This window comes from Elephas maximus, chromosome 15, assembly GCF_024166365.1.
Source record: "Elephas maximus indicus isolate mEleMax1 chromosome 15, mEleMax1 primary haplotype, whole genome shotgun sequence".
Classification (NCBI taxonomy): Eukaryota; Metazoa; Chordata; class Mammalia; order Proboscidea; family Elephantidae; genus Elephas; species Elephas maximus.
The window spans coordinates 47,453,711-47,468,350 of NC_064833.1; the positions used below are offsets into that span (position 1 = coordinate 47,453,711).

The 14,640-nt window shown below is 40.5% G+C and overlaps 1 protein-coding gene across 1 annotated transcript in view; it reads left to right on the top strand.

The window, feature by feature from the left end:
• Positions 1 to 4,468: 4,468 nt before the first annotated feature.
• VIRMA (vir like m6A methyltransferase associated) overlaps positions 4,469 to 14,640 on the top strand; it is a 70,836-nt gene continuing 60,664 nt past the window's right edge. The window contains exon 1 of the mRNA XM_049854552.1: positions 4,469 to 4,756. Coding sequence (XP_049710509.1) covers positions 4,694 to 4,756 — 63 coding nt within the window. The 5' untranslated portion in view covers positions 4,469 to 4,693. The remainder of the gene's footprint in view (positions 4,757 to 14,640) is intronic.

The following is a 14,640-nucleotide window of genomic DNA, read 5'->3' on the forward strand; positions in this document are numbered from 1 at the left end:
TCGTTTGGCAGTCCATGTTATATTCAATATTCTTTGCCAAAACACCATAACTCAAAGGTATCAATTCTTCAGTCTTCCTTATTCAATGTCCAGCTTTCAAATGCATATGACCCAAAAAAACCCACTGCTGTCAAGTCAATTCCGACTCATGGCGACCCTATAGGACAGAGTAGAACTGCCCCATAGAGTTTCCAAGGAGTGCCTGGGAGATTCAAACTGCCGACCTTTTGGATAGCAGCCATAGCACTTAACCACTATGCCACCAGGGCTTCCACATGCATACGAGGTAGTTGAAAATACCATGACATGGTGAGGTACACCTCAGTCTTCAAAGTGACATCTTTGCTTTTTAACACTTAAAAGAGGTCTTTTTCAGCAGAGTTGCCAAATACAATATATCCTTTGATTTCTTAACTGCTGCTTCCACAGACATTGATTGTGGATCCAAGTAAAATGAAATCCTTGACAACGTCAATCTTTTCTCCATTTATCTTGATGTTTCCTATTGGTCAAGTTGGGAGGATTTTTGTTTTCTTTATGTTGAGGTATAATCCATGCTAAAGGCTGTAGTCTTTGATTTTCATCAGTGAGTGCTTCAAGTCCTCTTCACTTTCAGTAAGCAAAGTGGTGTTATCTGAATATCACAGGTTGTTGATAGGTCTTCCTCCAAGCTTGATGTCATTCTTCTTCATATAGTCCAGCTTTTTGAATTATGTGGTCAGCATACACACTGAATAAGTATAGTGAAAGAATACAACCCTGATGCACACCTTTACTGATTTTAAACCCAGAAGTATCTCCTTATTCTGTCTGAATGACTGCCTCTTGGTTTACGTACAGGTTCTGCATGAGCACAATCAAGTGTTCTGGAATTCCTATTCTTCGCAATATCATGATCCACACAGTTGAATATTTTTGCATACTCAATAAAACACAGGTAAAGATCTTTTTGGTATTCTCTGCTTTCAGCCAAGACTCATCTGACATCAGCAATGACATCCCTCATTCCACGTCCTCTTCTGAATCCGGCTTGAAGTTGTGACATTCTAGCAGTTCCCTGTTTATGTATTGCTGCAACTGCTTTTGAATAATTTTCACCAAAATTTTACTTGCATGTGATATTAATGATGTTGTTTGATAATGTCCACATCCTGTTGAATCACCTTTCTTTGGAATGTGCACAAATATGGATGTCTTCCAGTCTGTTGGCCAGGTAGCTGTCTTGCAAGTTTCTTGGCATAGACGAGTGAGCACCTTTAGTGCTCCATCTGTTTGATGAAACATGTCATTTATTACTCCATCAATTCCTGGAGCTTTGTTTTTCCTGGAGCCAATGCCTTCAGTGTAGCTTGGACTTCTTCCTTCAGTATCATTGGTTCTTGATCATATGCTACTTCATGATATGGGTGAATAATGTTAACCAATTTTTTGGTACAGTGACTCTCTGTATTCCTCCCATCTTGTTTTGATGCTTCCTGTGTTGTTCAATATTATGTCCACAGAATCCTTCAATATTGCAAATCAAGGCTTGACTTTTTTCTCCAATTCTTTCAGCTTGAGAAATTCCCTTTTGTTTTTCTAACTCCAGGTCTTTGCACATTTTATTGTAATAATTTATTTTGTCTCCTTTTGCTACTCTTTGAAATCTTCTGTTCAGCTCTTTTACTTCATCATTTCTTCCATTTGCTTTAGCTATTCTGTGTTCAATAGCAAGTTTCAGGGTCTCTTGTGACATCTATTTTGGTCTTTTCTCTTTCCTGTCTTTTTAATAACCTTTTGCTTTTTTCATGTATGATGATGTCCTTGATACGGTCTTTAAATTCAGGTGGGATATACTCAAGGTCTTATTTTGGCTCTCATGGGCTTGTTTTAATTTCCTTCATCTTCAACTTGAATTTGCATATGAGCAATTGATGGTCTTTTCCACAGTCAGTCCCTGGCCTTGTTCTGGCTGATGATATTGAGCTCCTCCATTGTCTCTTTCCACAGATGAGGTTGATTTGATTCCTGTGTATTCCATTCAGCAAGGTCCATGTGTATAGTCATGCAGTATTTGTTGTTGAAAAAAGGTATTTGCAATCAATAAGTCGTCATTTTTGCAAAATTCTATCATGTGACTGCCACTATTGTGCTTATCACCAAGGCCATATTTTCTGACTACTGACCCTTCTTCTTCATTTCCAACTTTTGCATTCCTATCACCAGTAATTATCAATGCATCTTGATTACATGTTTAATCAATTTCAGACTGCAGAAGCTGGCAAAAATCTTCAATTTCTTCATCTTTGGTATGAGTGGTTGGTGTGTAAATTTAAATAGTAGTTGTATTAACTGCTCTTCCTTGTAGGTGTATGGATATTACACCTACCGCTTATAACATTGTACTTCAGGACAGAGCTTGAGGTGTTCTTTTTAATGATGAATGTTATGTCCTTCCTCTTCAATTTGCCATTTCCAGCATAATAGACCATATGATTGGCCAATTCAGAATGGCCAATATCATTGCATTTCAGCTCATTAATGCCTAGGATATCGATTTTTATGTATTTCATTTCATTCTTGATGACTTCAAATTTTCCTAGATTCATACTTTGTACATTCCACATTCCTATTATTAATGGATGTTTGCAGCTGTTTCTTCTCATTTTAAGTCGTGCTTCATCAGCAAATGAAGGTCCCAAAAGCTTGACCCCATTTACATCATTAAGGCCGACTCTACTTTGAGGGGGCAGCTCTTCCCCAGTTATCTTTTGAGTGCCTTCCAAAGTGAGGTACTCATCTTCTGGCACTATATCCCCTGCTATTCAGAAGGTTTTCACCGGCCAGTTCTTTTAGAAGTAGATAGTCAGCTCCTTCTCCCTAGTCTGTGTTAGTGTGGAAGCTGAGCCAAAAACTGTCAACCATGGATGACCCTTCTGGTATTTGAAACACTGGTGGCATAGCTTCCAGCACCACAGCACCATACAAGCCACCACAGTATGAGACACTTGAGTGATGGGAAAAAAAAAAAAAAAAGTACAAGTGCACTACATGGTAAAAACTATGACATTCTGTTAAAAGAAAGCTTATGTGAAAATTGATAAACACAAATACATATTGTAATAAATAAGGCATTATGAACATAAATAAAGCATTGATTACAAAAATTAGAAAAATTAAAACACATAAGTCTAAAAAAAGCAGAAGGAAGGAATCAGTAAAGCCAAATGCAGAAACTGAAGAATTAGAAAAAAAGAAAGTCCTAGAAATAATACATGTGAATGCAAGAGCTGGTTCTTTGAAAAAAACAAATAGTAAAGGAGATAAACTGTTAGTTAATAGAGCTTGCTTTTGGGAAGGAAACTGCATAGTTGTAGAAGGTGGTGGATGGGATATTTACTTAAAAAATAATATATTGTTAAATATTTCAGGCATATCAAAAGGTGCAAAGAACAATATAAAGCACACCTATGAAACCACCATCAACCTAAGAAATAAAACATCATCAAAATGTTTGAAGCCCCTGTGTGCTTCTCCATTACATCTCCCTCCAGCTCACCATGAGTTTGAACTCTTAGTGTTCATATTTCCAAAGCATTTCTTTATCATTTTATAACATATGCAGGCCCTTAAAAAGTGCTATTTCGCACATTTTTGAACTATGTAGAGGTTATTTTACACTACTTATTTTTTAACCTGTGGTCGTATAACTCCGTTGCTGAGATTATCCCTGTTAGTAGGTAACAGCACTAGTTCATGCTCTCCCAGTGCTATACGCTATTACATTGTATCAACCACAGTTTACTTTTCACTTCTTCCGTTAATGGAAATTAAGTTTCCAGCTTTTTTGCAACTAAAAATTGTTGCCTTGAACATTCTATCGGTAGGTATTTTTTTTAGGCACATCTGCAAGAATTTTCCCAGGAGTTGGGCAGTCACTTGTTTACTTTTACTAGATGTTTCCAAATTACTCTCCCAAACCGTTGTGCCAATTCACACCACCAAGTAGCTGGGTATGGTTCCAGTTGCTCCACATGCTCAACACTTGGCAGGGAGACTTACTCTCCACTCTGAGCCCTTTTTATTGTTCCTGGCATTTCACGTTATAAAATGTCTTGAATTTTATCTCAATCCTCACAAGTTTGTGGGTTAGGTATTCTTATTCTTAGTTTACAGATGAGAAATCAAAGGACCTTTTCGTTTTCTGAGACGTTTCTTTTCTTTTTTTCAATGTCTTTTTCTTTTCATCCTCTCTCACTGCATCTTTTCCTCCACGTCGTGTAGGGGCTGCTTGTTGGAGGGTATGCAAGGTAGGGCGGGGTATCAAGAGTTGGCACCTTTCCCCACCCGACCTGCACCACGTGCAAAACCTACTCGGCACTCCGCCACCCGGAGGCCGTCGTGGCTCTGTAACGCGCGCGGTAGAGAAAGGTTTGGACCACTGGAGCCTCCGTAGTCAGCTCCTCTCCTCCCCTCTCCTCTTGCATCTCAGAGGGCTCCGTCCGCCGCGCTGGAGTAGGCGGGGCGACGATTTCGGGCAGCTGGGCGCCTTACGGTAGGCCGAGGTTTGCAGCGCAAGCGCGCAGGGCGGCGGAAGTGCTGTCGTTTCTCCGTCTCCTGAGCCGTTGTCGTTTCTCCCTCTCCTGAGCCGCTGTCGCCGAGGTTGTAGCACACTGCCCCGGAAGTCTTCCCCCTGCCCCCGCCCGCTGCAAACATGGCGGTGGACTCGGCGATGGAGCTGCTATTTTTAGATACTTTTAAGCACCCGAGCGCTGAGGTAAGGCCTTGTGACTTCATTCCGACCTGCTTCTCCACTTGGGCATCCATACCAAAAAAGAAAAAAAAAAAGGCCATTAGACATGCCTTCATTTTTCTTCCCGCCGATTGTCGCGTTAATTCCTCACGTACACCCCCCCTCCCCCAACATGGGTGTGGGCACCATGTCTGAGAAAGGGCTACAGCAGCCCTCTCATTTCCCTGGTCTAACTTAGGCCTCCGTGTCTTTAGTCGAGTTGGCTACTCTGCTCGCATTCCTCTTTTTTTTTTTCTCATTCCTGTCAGTTTTGGGCCTTCAGAAGGATCATGGTTTGCAGATTTACCTCAGGTGTTTGGGAGAGGTCTTGGGCAGCTTGTGTTTGACAGTAACGCAGGAGTCCGAGCACCTCACGCTGGTTTGGTAGTTCTTGGTTAAGACTTCTCTGAATCTTCTTCAGGTCACTTTTCTAACGGGAGTTCTGAAGCTCAGTTGTGAGAATTAGGATTGCGGCGTTTTCCAGTTTATCCTGAAACTTCAGTATTTACCTCTTGGAAAGATTTCACACATTTGTACACGAAATGCTTATACGGAACGTCCCTTGTGTGGAGAATACTTGCAAAGAGGGGAGAATTGAGAGAAGTGTAGCCAAACTTCCGTCCGAAAGCACAAACGTATTGACGTTTTGGAGAGTCGGTGTTGTGCAGCAGCTGTTCTGTACCAGACAATTTCGAGCACCCCTGAACGTTTGACTGGCTCTGCAATATGTAAATGGAATGTCACTTTTGGAGCCCTGGTGGCATAGTGGTTAAGAGCTCGGCTGCTAACCAAAAGGTTGGCGCTTGAATCCACCAGGCGCGCCTTGGAAACCGCAGGGGGCAATTCTGCCCTGTCCTGTGGGGTCGCTGTGAGTTGGAAACGACTGGATGGCATCGAGCTTTTTCGATTTAGTTAACTAAATGTTCCCAGAAGCAGGCCACAAACTAATATTAACGAAGTCCCCAGTGAAATTAAAAAAAAAAAACCCTCACATTTCTTCCCTTAATCTGGATTTAATCAATTTAGAGAACTGTTCTTTATTCGGAGATTCTTCTGTTTTTATTATCAGAGGAGTGTGTGTGCATATCAAGCTCCATTTGGATAAGTAGTGTCTCTCTTCTTCACAGCTGTATCTCCAGTGCCTAGAACAGTATCCTGTAAAATGTAGGTGACCCATTAACCAGCTGCCACCGAGTCGATTCCGACTGATAGTGACCTTTTAGACCAAAATGTAGGTGCTCAATAAATATTTGAATAAGTCTTTTAGATTGTTCTTTCATTTTTGAGGAAACCCTGGCAGCGTAGTGGTTAAGTGCTACAGTTGCTAACCAGAGGGTCAGCAGTTCGAATCCACGAGGCGCTGCATGGAAACTCTATGGGGCAGTTCTACTCTGTCCTATAGGGTCGCTATGAGTTGGAATCGACTCGAGGGAACTGGGTTTGGTGTTTGGTTTTGGTTTTCACTTATGAAATAATGGTGATAGAAGGTGTATTTTAATGCTTTGCTTGTCAGAATGAAACGTTGACAACCGTGATGTGATTTTTTTAACAAATGGTTTACAAGTCTGTGAAAGTCAAAATTTTGTGAACCATGGATTAACATCTTACTGATAACCTCACATTTCTTGTAGGTCAGTTAGCTCTGTTCAGTGACATCTTTTCTGACTGTAGTTCTAGCTAGGCTTTCGAAAACTTACAGTGGAGTCAGTGGTTGGATCAGAACAAACCTATTGTGTACAGAGATGGAGAACAGTTAAAAATGAAAGAAAAATCACATGGTAAGTCAATTTAGTAGTAGTCTGGTTTAAGAAAAGTTGGCGTTCAGTCATTTATCACATATTGGTTGGCAATTTGAACCCACCCAGTGGCTCTGCAGGAGAAGGACATGGTTATCTGCTTCAGTAAAGATCACAGTCAAGAAAACCCTATGAGGCAGTTCTCCTTCGTCACACGGGGTCCTTATGAGTTGAGATCAACTCAATGTCACCTAACAACAAGAATCTCTTATTCCTTCATTTATTCTTAGCAAGTGAGGACAGTGAGAGCATAGGGAAGGGAGTAAATATCTCCTTGTGGGGGTGACTGGGCATAGTATAGATCAAATTTGAACAGAGTCTTGGTGGAGTATGGGCTTGTGTGTAGAGAAGGAATGGGGGAGAGATGTTCTCAACAGCAGACTAGGTGTGTGCAGAGGTGTGTGCAGAGGTACTGTGTAAGATATATTTAGGAATTGGATAGTAATTGTGATCTAAGGATAGGGTGTTTAGAAAACAGTGTTGGAGAGTGAAAAATTAAGAGTAGTCTATCTGGAAGTCAGCTTTGGTGGTCAAGAAATGTGTGAGAGCTATCAAGTTTCACAGTTAAAAATAATTAGTATGTCTTAAAACAGAGATGGTTAATGAATTCTATATGTGTGAGGCACTTTGCTGAGTGCTGTAGGGGACATTGAGATAAAACAGAATCTCTATGCTCAAGGAGTTTATAGATAAGTATTAGGGATTTAAAAAAAAAAAAACCAGAACCCATTCTTTTAGTCAGTTCCGACTCATGGGTTACAGAAAATTGCCCCTTAGGGTTTTCTTAATCTTTACGGAAGGAGATCTCCAGGCCTTTCTTTTCAGTTACTGCTGGGTAGATTTGAGCTGCAAACCTTTAAGTTAGTAGTCCAGTGCAAACCATTTGCACCACCTTTGTTGTTAGGTGCCGTGGAGTCAGTTCCGACTCATAGTGACATTACGTACAACAGAAAAAACACTGTCCGGTCCTGCACCATCCTCACAATTGTTATGCGTGAGCCCATTGTTGTAGCCACTGTGTCTATCAGTGAGGGTCTTCCTCTTTTTCGATGACCCTCTACGTTACCAAGCATGATGTCCTTCTCAATTACTCATATGAAAGTTCAAGTTGAAGCTGAAGAAAACTAAAACAAGCCCACAAGAGCCAAAATGCGACCCCAAGTATATCCCACATGAATTTAAGAGACCATCTCAAGAATAGATTTGATGCGTTAAACCCTAATGACCGAAGACCAGAGGAATTGTGGGATGATGTCAAGGACATCACAAATGAAGAAGGTAAAGCAGAAGGTCATTAAAAAGACAGGAAAGAAAGAAAAGACCGAAATGGATGTCAGAAGAGACTCTGAAACTTGGCCTTGAACATAGAGTAGCTAAAGTGAATGGAAGAAATGATGAAGTAAAAGAGCTGAACAGAAGATTTCAAAGGGTGGCTCGAGAAGATGAAGTAAATTATTATAATGTAATGCGTTTTTTTTTTTTTATGCGTAAAGACTGGAGTTAAAAATCCAAAAGGGAAGAACACGCTAGGCCTTTCTCAAGCTGAAAGAACTGAAGAAAAAATTCAACTTACAACATTCAAAGATTCTATGGGGAAAATATTGAACAACACAGGAAGCCTTAGAAGAAGATGGAAGGAATACACAGAGTCACTATACCAAAAAGAATTGATCGATGTTTAATCATTTGAGGAGGTAGCATATGATCAAGAACCCATGGTATTGAAGGAGGAAGTCCAAGCTACACCGAAGGTATTGGTTCTAGGAAAAATAAAGCTCCAGGAATTGACGGAATACCAGTTGAGATGTTTCAATAATCAGGCGCAACGCTGGAAGCTCTCACTCGTCTATGCCAAGAAGTTTTGAAGACAGCTACCTGGCCAACCGACTGGAAGAGATCATATTTATATCTATTCCAAAGAAAGGTGATCCAACATAATGCAGAAATTATCAAACAGTATCATTAATATCACAGACGAGTAAAATTTTGCTGAAGATAATTCAAAAGTGATTGCAGCAGTACATTGACAGGGAACTGCCAGAACTTCAAGCTGGATACAGAAGAGGGTACGGAATGATTGATATCATTTTGACGTCAGATGGATCATGGCTGAAAGGAGAGAATACCAGAAAGATGTTTACTTGTGTTTTATTGACTATGCAAAGGCATTCGACTGTGTGGATCATAACAGATTATGGATAACATTGCAAAGAATGGGAATTTCAGAACACTTAATTGTGCTGATGGAGAACCTGTACATAGACCAAGAGGCAGTTGTTCGAAGAGAACAAGGGGATACTGCATGGTTTAAAATCAGTAAAGGTGTACACCAAGGTTGTATTCTTTCACTATACTTAGTCTTTGTGCTGAGAACATAATTTGGGAAGCTGGACTATATGAAGAAAAACAGGGCATCAGAATTGAAGGAAGATTCATTAACAACTTGTGATATGCAGATGATACAACCTCGCACCACTTAGGGACCATGTATTAGAGATTAGATCCACAAAATTATGATTCAAGTTAGAATGTGATGAGTACATAAAAAGGCAGAGTGGGAATTCCTTGGGGTTCATTGACTTTGTTTCCAAAATGTCCAGCAGTGTTGGACACATTCCAGTTCCAAATCAGTATTTAACTCTGTTTGGGGGGTGTATATAAAGGCTATGTGATTTCAGAGGAACGGGAGATCACCCTTGAGGAGATCAGGAAAGACTTCATCAAGGTGGGCTGACATATGTACTTGGTGTTTGCTGGAAGGGTATATGTTCCACAGCTGTGGATAGGTAAGGAGGACATTATAGCAAAGTAGCTTAGTCCTCTGTAGGGTATAAAGAAAGTAGCAGTATGAAGTCACATCTGAAGGGCAGTTTGAAGCCAGGTCATGGAGCTCTTTGAATGCTCACCAAAGGAGTATAGACTATTTTGTAGAAACTGGTAGTTTTTCAAACAGTCAGATTACATGATTAGTGGATTACTTGATCAGTAATGTCTGAAATGGTTTAGATAAATTAAAAAAACAAAACGCACTGCTGTTGAGTCGATGTAATCCTTCCATCAACTTTGAAAGGTAGTTATCTCCATTTTATAGATAAGGGAACTAAGAATGAGAAGTTAGGTGACTTTCCTAAAATGGCATAGGTAGATTAAGACACATCAACACACATTTTCCTGGCTCTAAATCCATGGTATAAAGTCCCAGGGGGAGTGAATTAAACAATAAAAAAACTAATTGCCGTCTAGTCAATTCCAACTCGTAGTGGCCCTATAGGACAGAGTAGGACTGCCCCATAGGGTTTCCAAAGAGCAGCTGGTGAATTCCAGCTGCTGATCTTTTGGTTAGCAGCCAAATGCTTAATCACTGCACCACCAGGGCTCCATATGAGACTAAGTAGGAGGGGCTAAATCATAGTCCCAGCTACAAACAGCTTACTTAATATTTTCCAAACTGTGTAGTGAATATATATTTAAATATGTACATCCACATTAATGAACTGAAACTCTGCATACTGTTTTGTGGCTTCATTTTCACGTAACAATGTATTACATATTTTTGGACTAAAATACACCTATATATAATTTTTAAAAATAAGTTTCATTTAAAAAGTTATCTTTTTTTTTTTTGGACTAGGTAATACATATATGAGGTACACATTCAAAAAGTATAAAAGGGTATATAATAAAAAGCAAATTTTCCATCTTCCGCCTATCTTGTTTCCCTCCCTAGAAGAAATCACCATGACCAGTTTCTTATATATTCTAGAGATCATCTATACACTATCATTTTTTATTGGTTGCATAATTTTTTTTTGTAATATATTATTTACATACTGAATTCTCTTGCATTTAGGTTACTGATTTTTTACAGTGATGTGATGTTCTTGAAGTTAGATTATTTTATACGTCTTTAATTCTTTAACATTACTTTCCAGAGTGGAATTGCAGGGTTAAAATAAAGTCTTAGAGGAATGGCTGATTCTAGAAAATCCTACTACATTTTAAGTTTCTTTAAGAAACCAGTGTGGAATTCATCTAAACAGAAGTGATAATGGAAGTGGTAGGAATAGATGATACTGCTAAGAGAGAGGGTAAAAAGAAAAGATAGTTGCAGGGATAGAAGAGGGAGTGGGAGACAGCTATACTGTGGGCCTTAAACACACAATGACTCCTTCCTTCCACAGGTAAGTGAGGCTTAGTTATGTGTCCTGAAATCTGACCTATTTATTCTAAACATTCCTGCTACCTTCCAAATCATAAACCCTTTATAATTTCCCATCATTATCAACCTGTCTTTCTAGGCTTACTTAACTCTTCTGGATACCTTAAGCCCCTATTTCATTGTAATATTTTTAACTCTCTGTAAACACAATTTAGTCAGCTTTTATTAAGCATCTGTTAAAAGTCTTTCATTCTTAATGTAGAACAAAATTCTAACTCACAAAGAAAGACCAGACTTGCTGGCCTGACCGAGACTGGAGAAACTCTGAGAATATGGTCTCCGACACCCTTTCAGCTCAGTAATGAGGTCACTCTTGAGGTTTACCCTTCAGCCAAAGATTGAACAGGCCCATGGAACAAAACTAGACTAAAGGGGCACACCAGCCCTGGGGCAAGAACTGGAAAGCAGGAGGGAACAGGAAAGCTAGTGATGGGGAACCCAGGGTTGAGAAGGGAGAGTGTTGACATGCCGTGGGGTTTTTAACCACTGTCATAGACCAATGTGTGTACTAACTGATGAGAAACTAGTTCTGTAAACCTTCATGTAAAGTATAATAAGGAAGAAGAAGAAGAAAAAAGTCTTTAATTCTTTGAATGAATATGCTAGGCACTAACTATGAATATAACAGGAAACTGAGACTTTGTTCTTGAATTCTTGGAAAACATACTCTAGTGAGAGAGATTAAAAAGGCAATTACAAATCAGTTTGCTAGGGGGCTTTGGGTACACAAAGGGAGAGACACCTACCCAAACTTGGGATCTGGCTCAACTTTTAAGAGAAGGTCAACATCTAGAGGGAGTTGGGACAGAGGGATGTGGGAGGGCTCTAAGCAGGGAGAAAAGCATGAGTGAGGGGATGAAGATGAGAAAGTATGCTGTATTGGGGGTATAAATTTAGAGTGATGAAAAGAGACCAAATTCATAAAAACCAAAAAAACCCAAACCTGTTGCTGTTGGGTTGATTCCGACTCATAGCGACCCTACAGGACAAAGTAGAACTGCCCCATAGGGTTCCCAAAGAGCACCTGGTGGGTTCAAACTGCTGACGTTTTGGTTAGCAGCCATAGCTCTTAGCCACTACCCCACCAGGGTTTCTGCCAAATGGTAAAGGGTCTTATAAAGCTTATTAAGGAATATGGCCTGAGGGCAATAAGTAGCAGGCAACTGATGCATTTATATTCTAAAAAGACTATGCTCCAGTAGAAGAATGGATTGGGGTGGGGCAAGAAAGAAGCAGAAAACCAGTTAGAATCCTGTTGCTGTAATCCAGATTAGAGAGTACAGTGTCCAGAACTAGAGAAGTGACAGTTAATTGGAATGGAGGGAAATATATATATTTGAGAGATTTGGAGGTTTAATCAATAGGATTTGGTGTTTCAGTGGATGACTGGTTTAGGTGAGGGAGAATGAAAAGCCAAGGATGATACTGCTGTCTTTCTGGGGCATTGTGTGAGTGTGGCACCATCCCCAGTATAAGAGAGTTCTGTTTTGGATTTGTTGGATTTATGGTGGCCGAAGGATATCGAAGTGGAGATACCCATTGTGGAGATACCCATTAGGCAGTTAGATATAGTAGCCTGGAGCTCAGGAGAGAGGTCCTGGATAGAGATGTAGATTTGGAGTTGTCTTCAGTAGAAGAGAATTTTTTTTTTTAAATAATTTTTATTGTGCTTTAAGTGAAAGTTTACAAATCAAGTCAGTCTCTCACACAAAAACCCATATACACTCCGCTACACACTCCCAATTACTCTCCCCCTAATGAGACAGCCCGCTCTCTCCACTCTCTCTTTTCATGTCCATTTCACCAACTTCTAACCCCCTCCACCCTCTCATCTCCCCTCCAGGCAGGAGATGCCAGCATAGTCTCAAGTGTCCACCTCACCAGCATCCCTCTCCAACCCATTGTCCAGTCCAATCCATGTTTGAAGAGTTGTCTTTGGGAATGGTTCCTATCCTGGACCAACAGAAGGTCTGGGGGCCATGACCACCGGTGTCGTTCTAGTCTCAGTCAGACCATTAAGTCTGGTCTTACGAGAATTTGGGGTCTGCATCCCACTGCTCTCCTCCTCCCTCAGGGGTTCTCTCTTGTGTTTCCTGTCAGGGCAGTCATCGGTTGTAGCCAGGGACCATCTAGTTCTTCTGGTCTCAGGATGATGTAGTCTATGGTTCATGTGGCCCTTTCTGTCTCTTGGGCTCGTAATTGCCTTGTGTCCTTGGTGCTCTTCATTCTTCTTTGATCCAGGTGGGTTGAGACCAATTGATGCATCTTAGATGGCTGCTTGCTAGCGTTTAAGACCCCAGACGCCATTCTTCAAAGTGGGATGCAGAATGTTTTCTTAATAGATTTTAATATGCCAATTAACTTAGATGTCCCCTGAAACCATGGTCCCCAAACCCCTGCCCCTGCTACGCTGGCCTTCAAAGCGTTCAGTTTATTCAGGAAACTTCTTTGCTTTTGGTTTAGTCCAGTTGTGCTGACCTCCCCTGTATTGTGTGCTGTCTTTCCCTTCACCTAAAGTAGGTCTTATCTACTATCTAATTAGTGAATGCTCCTCTCCCACCCTCCCTCCCTCCCCCCTCTCGTAACCACAAAAGAATGTTTTCTTCTAAGTTTAAACTATTTCCCAAGTTCTTAAAATAGTGGTCTTATACAGTATTTGTCCTTTTGCAACTGACTAATTTCACTCAGCATAATGCCTTCCAGGTTCCTCCATGTTATGAAATGTTTCACAGATTCCTCACTGTTCTTTATCGATGCGTAGTATTCCATTGTGTGAACATACCATAATTTATTTATCCATTCATCCATTGATGGGCACCTTGATTGCTTCCATCTTTTTGCTGTTGTAAACAGTGCTTCAATAAACATGGGTGTGTGTATCTGTTCGTGTAAAGGAGAAGAGAATTTTTATTTCTTGTAATTCTATTGGTTGTGGCCTGTCCTCCCCTGCCATTTTACCCTCTGTTGTTGTTAGGGGCCGTTGAGTTGATTCCTACTCATAGTGACCCTGCATGCAACAGAACAAAACACTGCCTGGTCCTTTGCCATCTCCACAGTCATTATGCTTGAGCCCATTGTTGCAGCCACTGTGTCAGTCCATCTTGTTGAGGGTCTTCCTCTAGTCTTGGTGAACTTACTTGTGAGTATTCTTTTTGGGCAAGCTTCTCCCTTTGCCTGAAAAGCTCTTCCTTTCCCACTTTTCCACTGATTCTTGTTTTCCTTAAAGACTTAGTATTTCTTTGGCTCAGGTGCTATTTCTTTTGGGAAACCTCCTGTGACACTCCTTTTCTTCCCTTACAAGTGTTTGGCCACAGTGATGGGTTAAGTAAGTACCCTTCCTTTGAATTTTCATAACAACCTGTGTGAGTTTATATCATAGCAATATATCTGTTTGTCTGCTACAGTAGATTAGTGTGTTTCTTCGTGGCAGAGTATGTCTTGTCTTTATATCTTTGGGACCTAGTATACCTTACAAAATACAATTTATGCTATGCATTTCTTTTATTGTGATAAGTTTTTATTTTGTGGATTTCCTTTTTTTTTAAATATATTTTTATTGTGCTTTAAGTGAAAGTTTACAAATCAAGTTAGTCTCTCACACGAAACCTTATATACACCTTGCTATATACTCCTAGTTGTTCTCCGCCTAATGAGACATCACACTCCTTCTCTCCACCCTGTATTTCTGTGTCCATTCAGCCAGCTTCTGTCCCCCTTGGCCTTCATATCTCCCCTCCAGAAAGGAGCTGTACACATAGTCTTATGTGTCTACTTGATCCAAGAAGCTCAATCCTCACCAGTATCATTTTCTGTCTTATAGTCCAGTCCAATCCCTGTCTCAAGAGTTGGCTTTG